This window comes from Ceratotherium simum, chromosome 22 (genome assembly GCF_057802395.1).
Source record: "Ceratotherium simum simum isolate JZ-2026a chromosome 22, ASM5780239v1, whole genome shotgun sequence".
Classification (NCBI taxonomy): Eukaryota; Metazoa; Chordata; class Mammalia; order Perissodactyla; family Rhinocerotidae; genus Ceratotherium; species Ceratotherium simum.
The window spans coordinates 10,462,887-10,483,481 of record NC_141921.1 but is presented as its reverse complement, the minus strand read 5'-3'; the positions used below and the strand labels follow the sequence as shown (position 1 = coordinate 10,483,481).

General features: G+C 35.9%; 1 protein-coding gene across 5 annotated transcripts in view; it reads right to left on the bottom strand.

The window, feature by feature from the left end:
- Nucleotides 1-20,595, bottom strand: part of SPATA6 (spermatogenesis associated 6) — a 131,954-nt gene that overhangs the window by 8,208 nt on the left and 103,151 nt on the right. For all 5 annotated transcript variants that reach the window (XM_087445977.1, XM_087445978.1, XM_087445976.1 and 2 more), the window contains one exon: nt 4,927-5,018. In XM_087445977.1, the coding sequence (XP_087302103.1) occupies nt 4,927-5,018 (92 nt within the window). The remainder of the gene's footprint in view (nt 1-4,926; nt 5,019-20,595) is intronic.

Genomic DNA, 20,595 nt, shown 5'->3' with positions numbered 1-20,595 from the left:
TGTCGAGCCATGCTGTGGCGGCGTCCCATATAGAGTGGAGGAGGATGGGCATGGATGTTAGCTCAGGGCCAAGCTTCCTCAGAAAAAAGAGGAGGATTGGCATCAGATGTTAGCTTAGGGCTGACCTTCCTCACCAAAAAAAAAAAAAAAAAAAGTATAGCCAAAATTTAAATTACTCAGTTTGAGATTCTGTTATAATAATAATTTCATAATTAAAGCATTTATATTGAGCATATTCCTACTGTTAATAACCTGAAAAATATGCATAAGCAGAGAGAAAACAGTTTATATCAATAGCTAGTTCCATAAAAGAACAATACGGCTAAAAATTGGGAGCAGGGCCGGCCCTGTGGCTTGGTGGTTAAGTGCGCGCGCTGCGATGCTGGCGGCCCGGGTTCGGATCCCGGGTGCGCATTGAGGCACCACTTCTCCGTTCATCCTGGGGCCGAGTCCCACATGCAGCAACTGGAAGGATGTGCAGCTACGGCACACAACTATCCACTGGGGCTTTGGGGGGAAAAATAAAATAAATAAAATCTTTAAAAATTGGGAGCAATAGTTGTAAAAGGCCAAGTTGTATTCTGAAGATGAACTTAATTATTTTTATCCTTATTTCTCTCTTTTTGTGGCCAACTCTCATCTATATGAAGCATCACCTCATGCCTGGTCTTTAGTTAGAACTAACGCTCAAACAGGATAGTGATGCCAGAAGTGCACAACAATGTAGAGAATTTTAAACATCCTGAAAACTGAAGAAATTTGAAATATACATAGAAGGTACTAAAAGGAGGAAAGAGCATCCCAGGGCCCTGGGAATTGACAAGGCTACCACAGCAAATGTCTAAAATTCTCTAAACAATAGGCAATACGAAAGTGAGAAGGAAGTCTGCAGGGGTAGTAGATTCTTTTCCCCAAGCCAGCTCCCAAATCCCAAAGTACTAGAAGTAAAAGGTCACTTAATAACTCCTTGATAAGCGATTTCTTCCAAATGAATTCCATTCTCAAAGATGATGGAAGACATGGGACAGCTAGCATGGGTAAGCTGATGTCTGGAAGATGAAATAACGAGCTATACTCCATGGTTGATAACTGCAATGTATATCTAGATCATAAGATAAAGTATTGAGTCTGGGGCATAATTTTGCTAAGAAAAATGTGAAAGAAATAATTTCTATCTCTTTATTAACATTCTCTACTTGATGAGTCATTGTCATTATACTTCCCTTTAATTCTTTAAACATGGTTTCCTTTAGCCTTTGAACATAGCTACTAAATCCAATATCTGGGCCTCCTCAGAGACAGTTTCTAGCAACTCATTTTTCATGTGTATGGGTCACACTTTCCTGTTTCTTTGTATGCTTCATAATTTTTTTGTTGAAAATGACATTTTAGATAAAAATTGCAGCAACTCTGGATTCTGACCTCCTTAACAAAGTTGACGTTTTTGATTATTTGTTTAGTGACTTGATGCTGTGGAGTCTGTCTCTCTTGCACTGTGTAGTTGTGGTGTCTCTTGTTCCTTCTCCTTCTTTTTAAATTATTGTTTCTATTTTTATGCCTAGCTTCCAAGATGCTGCCCCTGGGTCAGCATAGCTTTGTGACCAGCAAATGATTGGTCAGAATCAATAAGCCCATAAGGCTTTCACCTGCGGCCAAAGGATCTTTGTGGGGCTTGGGGAATATACTCAAAGTTTATCCAGTTTACAAGTCTGCCCTGGATTCTACTTTCTGCCTTCACAAGGCCTCACATTCAGCCAGGGACTAGTGGCTCCCTAAGACCCTCTCCAGTTGCTCCTGAACATACTTACAGCTTTATGCATATACATAACGTTCCAGACTACCAGGGATAGTAGAACTTTATCAAGGCCAACTTTGGCTATACTGTCCCTGGACTTTTTTGTGTGTGTGTGAGGAAGATCAGCCCTGAGCTAACATCCATGCCAACCCTCCTATTTTTTGCTGAGGAAGATGAGCCCTGAGCTAACATCTATTGCCAATCCTCCTCCTTTGTTTTTTTTCCCCCTTTTTCTCCCCAAAGCCCCAGTAGATAGTTGTATGTCATAGGTGCACATCCTTCTAGTTTGCTGTATGTGGGACGCGGCCTCAGCATGGCCGGACAAGCAGTGCGTCGGTGCGTGCCCGCAACCCGAACGCGGGCCACCAATAGTGGAGCACGTGCACTTAACTGCTAAGCCATGGGCCGGCCCCGAACCTGGATTTTTGTTGTCTGCCCCAACAAGCAGTAAGCCTCAAGCCCTCCCTTATTGAGGTTCAGTAGATTTTCTTGATAAATGCTTCTCAATTTGTTATATGCCATTGGCCATTTTTCAGAGTCCTTAAACTGTTGTATTTGACAATTCATACTAGTTTTGTCGTTGCTTTTGGGGGAGAGGATTTGCTGAGCTCCTCACTTAGCCATTCCACAGGCCTATGCAGACTTCCTCTTGACCCTTGTGATCGGCGTCTGCAGAGGGGTGATATTAAGTCAAGATTCAAAGCTCTCTCGTGATTTTTTTTTTCTTTTTTTTTAATAAGATGTTCTAACATCTGCCAATCCTCCTCTTTTTTTGCTGAGGAAGACTGGCCCTGGGCTAACATCCATGCCCATCTTCCCCCACTTTATACGGGACGCCGCCACAGCATGGCTTGCCAAGCAGTGCCTCAGTGCGCACCCGGGATCCAAACCAGCGAACCCGGGGCCGCTGCAGTGGAGCGAGCACACTTAACCCCTCGCGCCACTGAGCCGGTCTCTCTCTCTTGATTTCTGCTGATGCAAGCCTTAAGGCAAGGAAGTGGGTGATTACTTTGAGTGTGGGTTCTCTCATCTTTGAGATGGAAAGCAGAGTGGGAGTGACTTCTTGGCCTAGTATATAATATGACTTAGGGATAAAACTAAAATAGTATCCTGATCATTTCAGTAGCTGCTGGAGCTAATATCAAAGATACTCTTATAAAAGGTCTTGAAGGACTGACCACTCTGTCCCACCTGGCCCAAGTATGTATACAAGACAAGTGGCAAGGATTATAAAGTAATCTCAAAAACGTGTAAGCAGAACTTTCCTGATACTCTGCTTAACTCGCTCACTTGAGAGGTACCAAAACAGTTCGGGGTGATCAAAAGCTTAGCCATTAACACTGCTTGGTGAACTGGAAAAAGAACCAATACTGAGATTTACAGCAAACTTTAAACAGAGACCAATGCTTTTCACAAACACTACCTGCATTAGAATCATCCATGATATTTTTTAAAATGCAGATTTCTAGGTCTCACCTCTTTACTCAAGAAAGCAGAATCTATGGGGGTAGAAAGTAGAAATCTATATTTTTAAGAAGGAATCATGGGCCGGCCCTGTGGCTTGGTGGTTAAGTGCGCGCGCTGCGATGCTGGTGGCCCGGGTTCGGATCCCGGGTACGCATCGAGGCACCACTTCTCCGTTCATCCTGAGCCCAAGTCCCACATACAGCAACTAGAAGGATGTGCAGCTACGACACACAACTATCCACTGGGGCTTTGGGGGTAAAAAATAAAAATAAATAAATAAATAAAAATCTTTAAAAAAAAAAAAAAAAAAAGAAGGAATCAGGTAATTATTATGCATAAAACGTTTGAAAATCAGACCCTTTCCTTTATCAGCCCTACTCACTTCTCACCCAAATTAGAATTAATTACATGGATTAAGAACCCAAAATTGAGATGCTAATCCATATAGTAGCAATCTAGGGAACAGAGCTTTAAGTAAGAAAGGGTAAAATTCTTCTTCCTCAAGGTGTACACTTTCTTGGACATTCCTTTTCCTGTCTGGATTGCTTCCACTTCAAACTCAACTATAACATACGATTTACCTTGATGACAGGCCCAGGTTGCCTCTTGGTTGGAAAGCAGTAACTCTGGGAAAGGAGCACACTTATACTCTGTGTGAGGGGCAAAAGGACAAGTCCTCACATGTTCATAGAACGTCTAGTCCAGCTTACCAGGGTAAAGGTAAGAGATTCCAGCGCAAAACCCCAGTTAGCAATAAAACATATTCCATTATCTGGAGCTTTTTTCTTATACTTGTTTTTCAGGAAACTTAGGAAGGTGGAAGCAGTATAGTAATCAGTGGTATAGCGTCAAAGAATTCAGAGAACCTGTAGTTACATAAACTCACAATTTACATTCAGTTTTTAATACCATATTTTGTGGCAACTGACACAGAGCTTTCAAAAGTCTTCATGAGATTTGCTAGTATAATCTTGTAAAAATTTTATTATTACTAACATTTCTGAAATTTTACGCTAGATGAACAGAATTTCTCTTCTGTTATTAAAAAAGGTTTACTCATGGTCTAAAATTATGGAAATAATTGTTTGGATGAGAATAAATATATCCTGAAATAAGCCCTGGATACGTGCATTTGCAGGGCAGGCAAACACTAAATTTAAGTAGGATGAAAGGCCTCATCATTAGTTGACTATATTTGTTTTCACTGAAAAATTTCAGTAATGTAAACACTAAAATATTTTAATAGGATTTTATATAGTTAAAAATACGAGCTGGCTTGGTGGTGTAGTGGTTGAGTTCACATGCTCTGCTTTGGTAGCCCTGGGGTTCACAGGTTCGGATCCTGGGCATGGATCTACGCACCACTCATCAAGCGATGCTGTGGCAGCATCCCACATACAAAATAGAGGAAGATGGGCACAGATGTTAGCTCAGGGCCAATCTTCCTCAGCAAAAAGAGGAAGATTGGCAACAGATGTGAGCTCAGGGTCAATCTTCCTCACCAAAATAAATAAATAAATAAATAACTATAAATACATAAATAATTACTAATCAGAGTCTAAATTTCCCACAAATCCAGTAGATTAAAAAGCAGGTTATTTCTATAGCAACTAGGAAAAAAAAAACAACTACAGATTAATATACTGTATTAATCAAACTCATACCTATACTCTGGGTCACTCTCATAGGCAGAGTCTCTGTATAAAAGACCTGTTTTCAGTTCCAGTTCATCTTCTTTCTCTGGGTCTCTCTCATCCTGCAAAATTTAAAGATTTCCATTAATTCAATTTATAATTAAAATGATGTCTATGTTTCTTTGGGAAAAGCTCTCCCTCTCCCCCATTATAAGAAATCGAATTAAATGCTTGAATTTCTTAGGAAACAAAAAGGTAAGTGAGGATTTATTATTCTGTTCAATAAAACTAATATAGTCTTATTATATTTTTGCTAATACTGCTTATCCAAGACTAGACACCTAGTAGATGTTTCCTATGTCAATGAATGAATAGAAATGAATACTGTAATGGTATGTAGTAAGATGTGTAGCAATATCTTACACATTGTTATGTGAACTCCTAAAAGATTATACCTGCACTCTGAAGAATAAGTATTTGGGAGAACTACGTAGATGTAAGCATTCTCACATGTACCTATGACTTACAAAGGAAATGACTTAGAATTATTACCGATAAGCCAAAACGCAATAACAAGCCACAAGCGATGAAATGGAAAGGCACAGCAGTTGGAATCAAAATACATGGCTGCTCCTCCTCCTATGGGCAGCGTGTTCTTAATTTCTAAGACACATTCACAGGGCATAAGAAGTCAGATTCCAAAGTGATAGCTTTGTAAATTATATCATTCACAGTAATTATGTTCTTATGTATGGTAGTTTTATATAATTTAGTATCAAATATCTTTCTTAACTACTAGCCAATATCCTTGTTCCTTCGTCAAATGGGAACTAAAAGAGAACTGAAAACAAAAGGAACTAGTAAGCTCAAGTAGATTGCTTAAAGGATTAGTATTAATAAGGGGTTCATTCACTTTATATAAGAAATCAGCTGAACAAAGATTATAAAGCAAAATAATTTTAAAAATTTACTGCTGGCATGAAATTGGGAAGACAGCAGAGCAGTCAATTAAAAAATGTAAGCAATCGATAATAGAGCAAGTTTAAAAATCACAGAAAATGTGAACATATATTCAGAATTATTATAGCTTCTAGGTGAATTGAACCCTTCTACCATTATAAAGTAACTCCATTTATTTCTATTAATGTTTTTCCCCTTAACTCTTTTTTGTTTACTATTAATACAGCTACAATAGCTTTCGTTTAGTTAGTGCTTGGATGGTATACATTTGTCCTTTTATTTCCAACCTTTCTTTATTATTAAGTTTATATCTTTTATTTAAATAGCATATAGCTAGATATTGCTTATTTTTGTCCAGCCTGATAAGACAGTGAAGTGGGGCATTTACTATATTAACATCACAGAAAAGGTAATTGCCTGTAATGAGTGCAAAAGACACTATAAAAGAAAGTTTAAGAAATAAAAAACAACATGGATGGACATTGAGGGTATTATGCAAAGTGAAATAAGTCAGAGGGAGAAGGTCAAATACCGTATGATTTCCTTCATTAAGTAGTAGATAATAACAACAATAAACAAACACATAGGGACAGAGATTGGATTGGTGGTTACCAGAGGGGAAGGGGGGAGGGAGGAGGGTGAAAGGGATAATTCGGTACATGTGTGTGGTGATGGGTTGTAATTAGTATTTTGGTGGTGAACATGATGTAATCTATGCAGAAATAGCAGTATAATGATGTACACCTGAAATTTTTACAATGTTATAAACCAATGTTACTGCAATAAACAAAAAATTAAAAAAAAAAAAGAAAAGAAATAAAAAACAATGTAATATGTTTTCATCCTTCAGAATTACATTACAAGAACAACTGAATGAAAGAGAAGGAAATAATACTGAATTTTTAAATTCTATCTTTGAGAAAAGTTATTAATTTCTAAGTTATATAATAAGTGATATCAGACATAAACGTAAATCAATATTCCTTGTTTAATTTTGTCAACACAAAAAATTAAAAAAAATAATTTTTTACCAGGAGTAATGAAAAAATGACTAAATTTTAAAAGTTTATATATGAAAAAATATATAAAAGTACATTTAAAAATATCTGAACCTCTATTATTCACTAAATAAAACCCCTATCTTGAGCGAGGTACTTACTACCATAGACTCTGAGGACAGAAAGATGACTAAGACATGGTTCCTGCACACATGTGGAACAAGGTTTGTTTGTTCTATGAAGCTTTTTGTGTAGAATGGATCAAAGGGTAGAATTATTAGGAGACATAGTAAAGGACAAAATAAGGATAAACTTTCTAATTAATGGCGCATTCTAAAAAAGAACGGCTCTTAAGAGGGAGTAAGATCACAATCACTAAAACTATTCATGCAGATCATTGATACCCATCAAGATCAAGGATGTCATGGAAGGGAATTCTACCCTGAGAAACGAAAAGGACTAGATGAGCTTCATGGTTACTCCTTTCAAACTTTAAGACTATATATTGTGACATTTTGTATATATTCAAAACACATACATATCTCTAACAAGAGTCTTCGTATAATCTTTTTTTTTAAGGTCAAGTTATATAAGCAAAACAACAAACATCACACCTTATTATAAGCTATTAACTATGGGTAAAGCAAGCATTTGAAACGATGTATCATTCTCGTTAGTGCCAGAAAATATATTCCCATTTGCCCATGTGTAAATACAGAAAAAGATGGATGACACCAATATTTGTTAAGTTCCTTCAAGATATCTAGGACTGAATTAGGTACTTTTAAGCCCTCAATAACCTTGTGAAAAAGGTACTGAAACTCAGCAAAATTAATAACTCATCCAAAGATACAAGTTATTGAGTGGCAGAGCTGGAATTTAAACCCAGATCTAACTTGATTTACATTACACTGCGTCCTAGGATGCAAATAAACTGGACTATGAAATCAAAACCTCCATCCCAAGCCAAGAGATTATTCCCCTCTATGCTAATTAGGCTCAAACTCTTTCAGCTAATATCTATTTAGTTAGTTTTTTTTTATGAGGGTATTCTGAAATAACATAGCCCAGAAGAAACTTTTACAGGATTTCCATGAAGACACATTTTTATTTCAGCAAAAGTCATTAATAAAATGAAAGATTATTAAAATAAGCTAGGAGGTCCCCTTCTTTAAAATTGGCAGTAAGCCAAATGTTCTCTTAAGATTCCTTTCATCAGTGATCACTATCTTACACATGTAACTGAAATCATACTTAGAATACCCCTGGGACAAAGACATAAAAGGTTTCCACTCATATTTGCAAAATGAAAATTTTAGGACAAAACTGGTTAAATAGTCTAAGACAAAGCTAGAACTAAAAGGCAGCAATCTCACTAATTATATATTTAAACAAAACATATATCTGGCATTCTCAAATGAAATTCTCATATGTAGTTAAAATAACTGTCAGATGTGTTTTATTGCTATCAAATTCAAAACATCATTTAGAATGAATTGTGTACAAGGACAAGAATTCAAATAGAATTTTGATCACTAGTTCTAATTTGCATTATTACCCTGGACAAATCACTTAAACCTACTGGCTTTAATTTCCTAACTCATAACACAGAGAAAATTTAGTAGAGATGCTCAAAGTCACAAGGATAAGAAATTGCAGAGATGGCCTGGAACTCTGGTTTTTCTAATTCTACAGCCTGGTTTATATTATAAGTATAATAAAATCTAAAGGGAAGAACACTTCAATGGTAATTTTGACAAACTGCTGGAGGCAGAGTGTGAAGAAGCATGTGCGATGGTCAATTTTATGTCAACTTGGCTCAGGCATGGTGCCCAGATATTTGCCTAAACATTATTCTGGATGTTTCTGTGAGGCTTTTATGGATTAGATTAACATTTAAATTGATGGATTTTGAGTAAGCAGACTGCCCTGCACAATGTGAGTGGGCCTCATCCAGTTAGTTGAATGCCTTAATAGAACAAAGACTGACCTCCTCCAAGGAAGAAGGAATTATGCCAGCAGACCGCCTCTGGATTAGAACTGTAACTCTTCCCTGAGTATCTAGACTGCTAGCCTATCCCATCAGATTTTGGACTCACCAAGCCTCCACAATCGGGTGATCCAATTCTTTAGAACTTCTCTCTCTATATATGTACATACATATATATACACATACACACATATATCCTGTTGCTGCTGTTTCTCTGGAGAACCCTGACTAATATAGCATGAGAATGAGAAATTCCTACAACATATTAGTTGGCAACTTCAATACTTCACTTTAACAATGGATAGAACAATCAGACAGAAGATCAACTAGGAAGTAGAAGACTTGAACAACACTATAAACCAACTAGACCTAACAGATATCTATAGAACACTCTACCAGACAACAGCAGAAAATACATTCTTCTCAAATACACAAGGAAAATTCTCTAGGAGAAACCATATGTTAGGCCATAAAAGGAGTCTCAATAAATTTAAAAGGACTGAAATCATACAGAGTATGTTATCTGGCCACAATGAAATAAAATTAGCAAATTAAACCCATTATTAAAAACTCTCCCACAAAGATGGGATTATTTAAAACATTTAAGAGACAAATAATCTTACATAAATTCTTCCAAAGAATGATTGGTAATATTTCCCAACTCATTTTTTATGAGGCCAGCCAACACTTGAAGAGGACACTACAAGAAAAGAAACTTACAAACTAATCACTATCATTAACTTAGATGTGAAAATCCTAGGTAAAATATTGGCAAATTGAAACCAGTGATATATATATTTTTTTAAAATTGTGACCAAGAGTGTCATTCCAAGCATGCAAGCATGGTTTAACACCTGAAAATTAAGTAATTAATTCACATTACAATAAGCAGAAAATGCATACAATCACCTCAACAAATGTAATATAATAAAATGCATACATTTATAATAAAAATTTTAAAAAACTTAAGTAAGGAATAGAAGGAACTTCTGTAATCTGGCAAAGAATACCCACAAAAAATCTACAGTAAACTTCAAACTTAACATTGAATTATAAAAAGCTTTCCTCTTTGGATGGTGAACAAGACCAGAATGCCCTCTATCACCGCTTCTATTTCATATTGCTTTGGAAACCCTAGATAGTGTAATAAACCAAGAAAAAGAAATAAAATAAAGATTAAAGAGGGAGAAATAAAAATGCAATTATTTACAGATTATATTATTATATACATAAATTTAACATTAATATGTGAATGTAAGGTTATGGAAGTCATTGGATACAAGGTTATAGTACAAAAATCTATTATTATAGTCATCATACCAAGAATAAATAGAAGATAGAATTTTAAAAGATACAATTTATAATAGCGTAACAATATCAAACATTTAGGGATAAATCTACTGAAAGATGTGCAAGACTTCTAAAATGAAAACTACTATATAATTGGGAGAAATTAAAGACCTAGATTAATTTAAAAAGACATAATTTTTGTAGACTAAAAGACTCAATATTGATAAGATGTTAGTTTTCTCCTAATCAAAACACAGATTCAATGTAATCCCAATAAAAATCCTAGCAGGTTTTTAAAAACTGACAAGATGATTCTGGAATGCAGATAGAAATTCAAAGAACCAAGAACAGCCACAGCAATCTGCAAGCAAGAACAAAGCTGAAGGACTTATATCATTAGATATCAAGAGTCATTATAAACCTATAGCAACTGAGAAAGTATGGCATTAGTACAAAATTAGACAAAACAATGAACAGCAACTAGAAGGATGTGCAACTATGACATACAACTATCTACTGGGGCTTTGGGGGAAAAAAAATAAAAAATAAACAATGAAATAGACTCACATACGTACAGTCTCAATGGAATAAAACAGAATCTAGGACTATCTCCATGTAAGTACGGTGAGGAACAGAATGGTCATTTGAAAAAAGATGCTGGATCAGAATCATATGTGGAAAAAAATGAACCTTGATCCAAATCTCACATTATACATATAAATCAAATCCATATGCATTGTAGATATAATGTGAAAGGCGACATGATAAAAGATTTTTAAAATAGAAGAATACCTTCAGAATCATGGTTAGCCAAAGTTTCTCACATGGGGTAAAGTAAGCACTAACCAAAGGGAGAGGAAAATTGGACTACATTAAATTAAGAACTTCTATTCACAAAAGCGCACTTATTAAGAAAACCAACGTGCAAATTACAGATTGGAATGTATTCATAATAGAAAACATGCCTATCAGAAAATGCCCAGGAATGAAAATAAAAGACGTTAAGGGACATATGGCACACAGGGAACAAGTCTAACATGTGCTTTCTGAGAAGCACTACAAATGCCAAATTGGATAAATACAAAGAAAATCACACCTAAGTGTGTAATATTTAACTGCTGAAAATATGTGACAAAGAAAAAAATCTTAAAAGTTGCCAGAGAAAGAAATTCTATGAAGATGTTAGTGGCAGAGTATAGTAGGCAGAATAATGTTTCCCAAAGACGTCCATGCCTTAATTCCCAGAACTGGTGAAAATGTTACCTTACATAGCAGTGGGGAATTTTGCAGATTTGATTAAGGTTAAGGATCTTGAGAAGGGGAAATTACCTTGGATTATCTAGGTGGGCCCAATCTACTCAAATGAGTTCTTAAAAGCAGGGAAATTTTCATAGCTGTGGTCAGACAGAGGGAGATGTGACCCAGAATAAGGGTCAGGGAGATGGAATGCTACTGGCTTTGCAAATGGAGGAAAGTGGTCACAAGCCAGGGAATGTGGGTGGTCGTCAGAAGCTGGAAAAGGCAAGCAAATGGATCCTCCCCTGGAAACTAAAAAGAAAACTGCCGGGGCAGACCTGGTGGCATAGCGGTTAAGTGTGCCACTGTGGCAGCCCGGGTTTCGGATCCCGGGCGTGCACTGATGCACTCACTGCCTGTCAAGCCATGCTGTGGCAGTGTCCCATATAAAAAATGGAGGAAGATGGGCATGGATGTTAGCCCAGGGCCAGTCTTCCTCAACAAAAAGAGGAGGACTGGCGACAGATGTTAGCTTAGGGCTAATCTTCCTCACAAAATAAATAAATAAATAAATAAATAATAAGTTAATTAATTAAAAAAATAAAAATAAAACAACCCTGCAAAAAATAAAAATAAAACAACCCTGCTGACACCTTGATTTTAGCCCAATGAGACCCAAGTCAGAATTTAAGTCCATAGAAATTTAAGATGATCAATTTAAGCCACTAAATTTGTGGTAATTTGTTATGGCAGCAATAAAAAACAAATACACAGAGGTGCAAATCCACTCATAAAAACATACAGAAATTGCTTTTAGGTTAGATGGAATAATTCATGGCACAGCAATGCTCCTGCTGAAAACTATAAAAGCCAGAAAAAAATAACAATTTATATTTTTTAAACTATTAGAGAGGTACAGAAACAATGAAGACTAGAGATACTAAAATTTCAGAGGCGATAATCTTTTAAAGGTGGACTGATGATCTGCACCTCCATTTTTCCTCAAAGCATTTGCACATTCTAAGCACAGGCTAGAAGCTGAGAACCAGGGCTTGAATTAGGACAAGGGTCATAGCTGTGACACAGAGAAACCAACAAAGCTTTTGATGATTGTATGAGACTCAAGTGATGAAAATGGAGTTTTATGAGGCCTTAGATACACATCCAATTTATCAGTCATGACATTTATCGACTTATGAAGCTGCATGGGACTAGAGGGTATAAAACTAACCCAAAACATCTGAAAAGTAGAGCGGATATTCCTACAGTCTCATGGTGCTTAAGAGATAAAGATCTATCAGGGCAAGATGCCCTGGAAACACAAGAAACAAACCCCCCCCTGAGGTAGTGCCTACACTTAAGGACCTGTAACTATTTTTATAATTTTATTTATTTATTTATTTTCCCCCCCAAAGTCCCAGCAGATAGTTGCATGTCATAGTTGCACATCCTTCTAGTTGCTGTATGTGGGATGCGGCTTCAGCATGGCTGGAGAAGCGGTATGTTGGTGCGCGCCCGGGATCCGATCCCGGGCCGCCAGCAGCGGAGCGTGTGCACTTAACCGCTAAGCCACCGGGCCGGCCCCCTGTAACTATTTTTAAACTGGAGACACTTGACAATCTATCTGGTCTTGGCTCAGGCCAAGACTATTTCAGGGACCAAACACCAGCAGAATTTTTTGTGAATCACACCAGACTAGAGAGGTAAAACTGAAGACCAGAAGAGCCTCAAACACATAAAAGGTCCTTGTCAAGATATTTGCCAAATTCTGGAGCTATGCCAGGTTGGGGGCAACAAACTAATCCAAAATGGACTGAAAATAAAAGAACCAAGTCATACAATCAGATAGTACTTAAAAGACAAACATCCATCAGGAAGAAAGACTTTGATAACATAGTAGGTAAGAGTGGAAAGCCTTGAAAAGTAGTGAATAGACACTTGACCATTTGCAACCACATTTACCCCGAGGGCACGTGACTTCTGAGAGCATCTAGAACTGGTCTTAGAGCTGGTACTGGTGGACAGAGAAACCAGCAGATATCTTGGTGACTAAGCAGAGCTGGTGTCACAAAAACAGAGACTAGAAGGGACTCAAATACATGAATAACTTCTGAAGCTTCCTGGTATGGAAATGTAAGGAACTAAGCCTAACACCTCTGACAAGCAGGACAGAAATTGCCTTAGTTTCTTGGTACTGAGAAGACAAAGACCTGAAAGGCTCTAACTTGAAAACACCAGAGGGTAATGCCCAAAAGAGAGGGCTGAACTGAGATTTTGTAAAAGTTTGATTAAGGGTAAACTGAGATTCAGCAAAACATCAATATAGCTTCAATACAGTTTGGTCTCTTTTGAATCAATGTTATCAGCCCCTGATGCTACCTGTCTGGTAGAGGAAATCATCAGCTAGAAAAATCTGAACTTATTTTAACATACTGTCTAGAATTTAATCAGGAAATAAGTGGTAAACAGAGTCAGGACAATATGACTGGTGAGCAAGAGTAAAAAAGACAAAGGAAGCAGATCACAAATGTAATCTAGGTATTGGAGTTAAGACACAAGCACTTTAAAGGAATTATGATCAATATGTTTAAGAAAATAGATGAAAAGTTGGACAAAATAGACATAAAGAAAAAGGATTTCCAAAAAATTTGCATCTATAAAAATGAATCAAACAAAAATTTTAGATCTAAAAATTAAATAGTTGAAATAAAAAAGTTAATAGATGGGTTTAATAGCATATTGGAAACAGTAGAAGCCAAATTAATGAACTTTAGATAGGTTCATAGAAAATGTTCACCATAAAAGAGAAAATAGAATGATAAATACAGAAAGAAATGCAAGAAATTTGTGGGAGACAATCAAAAGGTATAACAGATATAATCAGACACCCAAAAAGTAAAGAATAAAGAATCAGTCATATAGCACATTTGAAGAGCTAACAGGCTAGAATTTCTCAAACTAATTTAAGTCATGAATTTACAGATTCAAGAAGCTCTGAGCATCCTGAGCCAGGTTAATACAAAAAAACAAATCTTTGAAAAACAAAGATAAGAGTAAATATTAAAAGAAGCCAGAGATAAAAGACATTACCCTCAAAGGAGCAAGGGTAACACTGATAACAGACTTCTCAAGGAAATGATGGAAGCCATAAGATAATGAAATGACATTTTTAAAGTGCAGGAAGAAAAATATCTGCCAACATAGACATGTATACCCAGTGAGAAAAAATCCTGCACAGATTTAGTAGATATGTAAATAAATATTAAATAAGTAAATAAAAATAAGAAAAATTTCCAACAGCAAATCTGCACCAAAAAACACTACAGGAAATTCTTCAGGCAAATGGGAAATGATCCAAAATGAAAATAGAATCCAAAAATAAAGAGCACTCAAAAAGATGAGTATGTAAGCAAATATAAATATTACTACACAAAACAATATATAGGCAAATATAAGTGAATATTACTATACAAATCAATACTATCAATGTATTGTGGAATCTAAAATACATGCAGAATTAAAATGTATGACAACAGTAATTCTAAAGGGGAAAGTTCTAAAATTTTAGCATTATCAGAAAACTAGTAAAAGAAAAAAATTGCATTAGATTGTAATAAAGGATATATGTTTTTTATAGGGCAACTATTAAAAGAATAATAAGCAAATATACACCCTCTAAGTTAAAAGAGGGAAAAAAAGGAATAAAAATGTTATTGTCAAGCAGGCATGAAGGAGATAAAAAAACTGAACACAAACAGATCTGTCAGATGGAAAAATAGTATGAAGATGGCATAAATCCAACAATATCAGTTATTAAATGATTACACTAAATAAAGGGAAAGACTGAATAATACAAAATCCAACTATATAAGACACATAACTTAAATATAAGAACACAGAAAGAGTGAAAGTAAAAGGATAAAAAATACCAAGCAACACTAACCAAAAGAAAGCTGGTATGGTTATAATAATGTCAAACTATATTTGAGGGCAAGAAGCTTTCTTAGAAATAAAGACATTCCACAATGATAAATAGGCCAATCAACCAAAATAAAAACATAATCTAAACTTGTATGCACCCAATAACATAGTTTCAAAATATGTAAAGCAAAACCATAAAACATTATCAATTCATACCCTCTGGAATAGCTATAATAAAAAAACCCCAGAAAATACAGTGTGTCAGCAAGGACACGGAGAAACAAGAACTCTCAATCACTGAGGCTGGAACACTTTGAAAAACTCTTTGGCAGTATCTTCCACAGAAGAATATACACATTCCTTTTGACCCAGAAACTCCATTTTAGGTATATATCCAACAGAAATACATATATATGTTCATCAAAGAACATATACAATAATGTGGATATTAGTAGCACTATTAGTATTAGCCCCAAATAAAAAGTAAAATAAATCGATAAATTATGGTATTCTTATTGGAATACTATAAAGCAGGGGTTGGCAAACTATTCTTGTGAAGGGCCAGATAGTATATATGTTCAGCTTTGTAGGTGACAAGAGATTTTCACATATTGAGGTATATGAGGTAACTATTCGGGTTTAAAACTGATTTGGCGTGGGCCAGCCCCATGGCTTAGAGGTTGAGTGCGCGCTCTCTGCTACTGGCAGCTCCGGTTCGGATCCCGATCACGCACTGACGCACCGCTTCTCCGGCCATGCTGAGGCCTCGTCCCACATACAGCAACTAGAAGGATGTGCAACTATGACATACAACTATCTACTGGGGCTTTGGGGAAAAAGAAGGAGGAGGATTGGCAATAGATGTTAGCTCAGGGCCGGTCTTCCTCAGCAAAAAGAGGAGTATTAGCATGGATGTTACCTCAGGGCTGATCTTCCTCACAAAAAAAAAAAAAAAACCTGATTTGGCTTGAACTAAGGAAGCCTGACTTACGGCCTATCAACCATACACTGTACATCTGCTTTAACCATTAAAGAATTCACTCTCTTAAGATAAGAATGAATACTTCCCCTCCTAGGACCTATTAGTAACACCCTGTATTAGTCCCTTTCCAGACATCAGGGTCATGTAGACCTGCTAATTTGCGACTGAATACCTCTTTGAAACTTTGATGAATATGTATCCCAGGCATGTTTAATATTTGTTCTTTGTTCTAAAATGGTACAAGACTGCACTGAAAACCATGCTTCTCTGGAATGCTTTCTTCCTTTCTGGAAAAGGCCTTCCCAGATGGGTAATAATCCTGTTTTGGTTCAAGTAAAACTCACCTTATCTCTCTTATCAGTAGAAGGGTTATTGGTGATTTTGCATCGTCAACACAGGTTACGCAGTCTGTCACAATCACTCATCTCTGCTCTTGTAGATTGGGAACAAACATAGATAACATATAAACAAATGAGCTGGGCCCAGCCCTGTGGCCAAGTGGTTCAAGTTCCACACGCTCCGCTTTGGCGGCCCGGGTTCAGAGGTTCGGATCCCAGGTGTGGACCTACTCCACTCACCAGCCATGCTGTGGCGGTGTCCCACATACAAAAAAATGGAGGAGGATTGGCACTGATGTTAGCTCAGGGCTAATCTTCCTCAAGCAAAAAGAGAGGAGGATTGGCAGTGGATGTTAGCACAGGGTGAATCTTCTTTGGCAAAACAAAACAAAACAAAAAAAACACAAATGAGCCTACCCATGTACCAATAAAACTTTATTTAAAACTTAGAAGTCTGGAATTTGTCTGTGGGCCATAGTTTGCTGACTCCTGTTATACAGCAATAAAAATGAAGCATATACATGACACAAACATAATGAACAGCCAAAGAAACCAGATATAAAATAATAAATACTGTCTGATTCCACTTATGAAATATTCAAAAAGCAAACAAAACTAATTTATATGTAGTTAGATATTAGAATAGAGGGGAGTGTAGCGACTGAAGAGGACCAGAGGCACTTCTGGGGTGTTGGTAATACGTCTCAACCCAGAGGCTGTTCACACATGGGTTCACTTTGTGAAATTCACAGTGCTGTACAATCTAGGATTTAAGTATGTTATACTGAAATAAACATTTTTTAAAGTACCTAGAATAGCAGTATTAAAAAAATCCATGGAAAACATCTGCAAGAAAATTGTCAAGATATTCCCATGAATTGAAAAATATGAGGAGATGGGAACAAACCATCACTAGCTACAAGAGACAGTAACAGCATCTCTGGAGGAGAAATAGAGGGAAGCATTAAGGCATCTGATAAACTGGATAACCTCAAAATAACGAAAGAGTATTCACCCAAAAGATCAGTGGGCCAACTTAAGAACAGCAACTGAACTTGGAAGAGATTTTCCCATATCCATAGTGATGAGCACAAACAGTCTGCAGTAAATTCTGAAGGAGCTAAAGCAGCCTGGGACCCATTAACTCTCAAAACTAACATGCCTCCCAAGATATAACTTTACACTGAGTGAAAATATTTGGGAAAAGAATCCAAATTGAGCAGGGAAATTAAATCAAGGAAAGAAAAATTCTATATAAAAGTTGAGAAGAGAAAGAAAGCCAGGAAATCTCAGAGACTAAGCTGCCATATTTTGGAACAGATGACAAAAACAGAAAAAAAAGCTCTCAAGCTACAAATTTAGAAAAACTAATCTAAATCATATGTCCCTTCTGAAAGTTCAGGAAAAAATAATTTCACAAAAAAATAATCATCATAAATGGGTTAAATTTAAAAAAAGTTTTAAGAGAAAAAAAGACCAAATAAGGAGTCCTCAAAGAAAGCATGCCAGAAAAGATATGCTCACAAAACAGACTGCAAATGTATTAAGTTATCTATGTCCTCATCACATGACAATTGACTTCCCAAGAGTAAGTGATCTTACAAGAGAACAAGACAGAAGTTTCAACATCTTTTAAGATCTACCCTTGGAAGTTATACACTGTCATTTCTGCAGTAGTCTATTGTTTATATAGATCAGCCCTACTCATGTATGGAGGGAGGAAACTACACAGGGGTGAGAATACTAGTAGGCAAGAATCACTGGCAGCCATCTAAGAGGTCTATTATACCCTGAGAGTAAAAGAAAAAAGCTGAAAGTCCTTAAAAATGATATGATATTTTAAGAACTCAGAAAAAAATTTTAAATGAGATGATAAAAATCAGAAAAATAAAAAATTAAAGAAAAATAATTTGAGAAAAGAAAAGTAAACTAGAAGAAATGTAAAAGTGAATGAACAATCACAGTAGATAATGCTATAAGAGAAATGATAAAAAGGAAAAAAATATCTGATTTTAAGAGAAATGAGGAAATGAAAAGAACTTGAGAAAGGGTGAAAAATACATGTCATGTGCAAATAAGAGCCAACATACATATAACAGGAGTTCCTAAAAAAGAAAAAAAGAAAACAAATCGAAGGCCAGGGGAACAGAATACTAAAAATTATAATTCAAGAAAATGTTCACAAAAAAGATGAAAACATAATGAAAGGCACACATCATACATGGAAAAAAATTAATCCAGAAAAATTAACACCATAATGTATACCAGTATTGTTACTGGACCTTAAAGATGAAGAAAAACACACACACACATTTGAATTTCCAGGCTTAAAAACCAAGTCACTTACAAGTGAAAGAAAATTCGATTTTAAACAGATTTTGACAGCAACATTCTGTGTCGGAGACAATCAAGTAACATATTTAAAATAAAGAAAATGTAAGCCAAGAATTTTTAAACCCAGCCAAACTAACTTTCAGGCATAAAGGCTACAGACAAAATGTCATTATCATGCAACTCAGGAAATACTCATTCATGAGACTTTCCTTAGGAATGAGCCTTTCCTAGGGAAACAGCTTCAGACAACCAAAATGATTGGAGAAGACACTGACATAATATAGGGAATATTAAGTATTTATATGCAGAACTAACTCTAAATGAAGGATATAAAGGAGAGAGTATAGTATATAATGGTATATTCCCTGAAAATGTAGATGAGCACAATTGTGAAAAAGTGGAAAAGGAGAAAATGTGGAAGGCATATGTAAAAAAATTTTTAACTGTTTTCAGTAATCATATATTTGGTGATAGCTTGCTATTTTTGTCCTGAGAATATTTTTTTGACACAGCAAATGAGGACTTAGGTTATATTCTAATTTTATCATCTCTAGTTCCCCTTGAGAACTGAGATTCTTGATGTGGGAAAAAGAAGATATACATAAGATATAAGAAGTTAGAGTAAAAAACTTGTGGTCCTAATTTTGAATTTGAATACATAAGGCATTTTACATTTTAAAATACATCTTTCCTAGTTCTGTCCATTGAAAAGACCTAAAAAACAATGACCAACCCTATAGCATGAGCATCGCTAGTGTACAGATTTTGGTCTGAAAATATGACTTCCCATCAAAACAAACCAGAATTTCTTAGAGAAAAGGCTGGTTTCAAATCTGGGTAAGGAAATGCGCAAGATAAGCCTAGAACTGTTAAAGCCTACCAGGGTCATATCAAAAACACTTGGGAGTCAACATGAGGAGCTTCCCATTGGTCCAAGTTGGGCTCATTTAAGCACCAATAAGGATAATAGCTGGAATACATCAAAACATATCAAATACGTTCAAATCCATGGATTCACAAAATCTTTACTACAAAAACTAGAAAAGAAAGGAAAGGAATCATTTATTTTGCTTTTCAAATATGGACAGTGCCACTGAGTGAGTAAACAGATGAAGCAAAGTTTCTCTTTCTAGAAGTATTCCAGCAAATAAATGAAGAATGGATGATAAAGTTGGAATAGGACCAGTTTTGTAACTCCTATTTAATGTGTCTTGGAACTGGAATTGCTACCATGAGAGGGAGAAAGAAAGAGAGAGAAGATGAATGAATGAATCAGGCATTATGTGTCTGCTGATGAAGGACACAACATAATTCTTAAAAATAAAAACTGAATCTGATTAAGCCTCTAGATCCCACTACCAATTTAAATGAAATACTACAGACAAAGGAACATGTTTAACTACACCATAGGAATGATATCAAAGAAATCTTACGGGAAACTCAACAGGACAAATGATCCAATTCTTTTAATAAATAAAACATGCAAGAGAAAAATATAGTGGCGGAACAAAAGAGAGATGGAGAACAAGCCTATAGACTAATAGAAAATCAAAAGGTATATTTAATTTTTTAAAAATGTGCATTTGGTGGATAATATCATAAAGAAAAGTAAGGAAATAATTTCCATAACAATTAGGATACTGGATTACT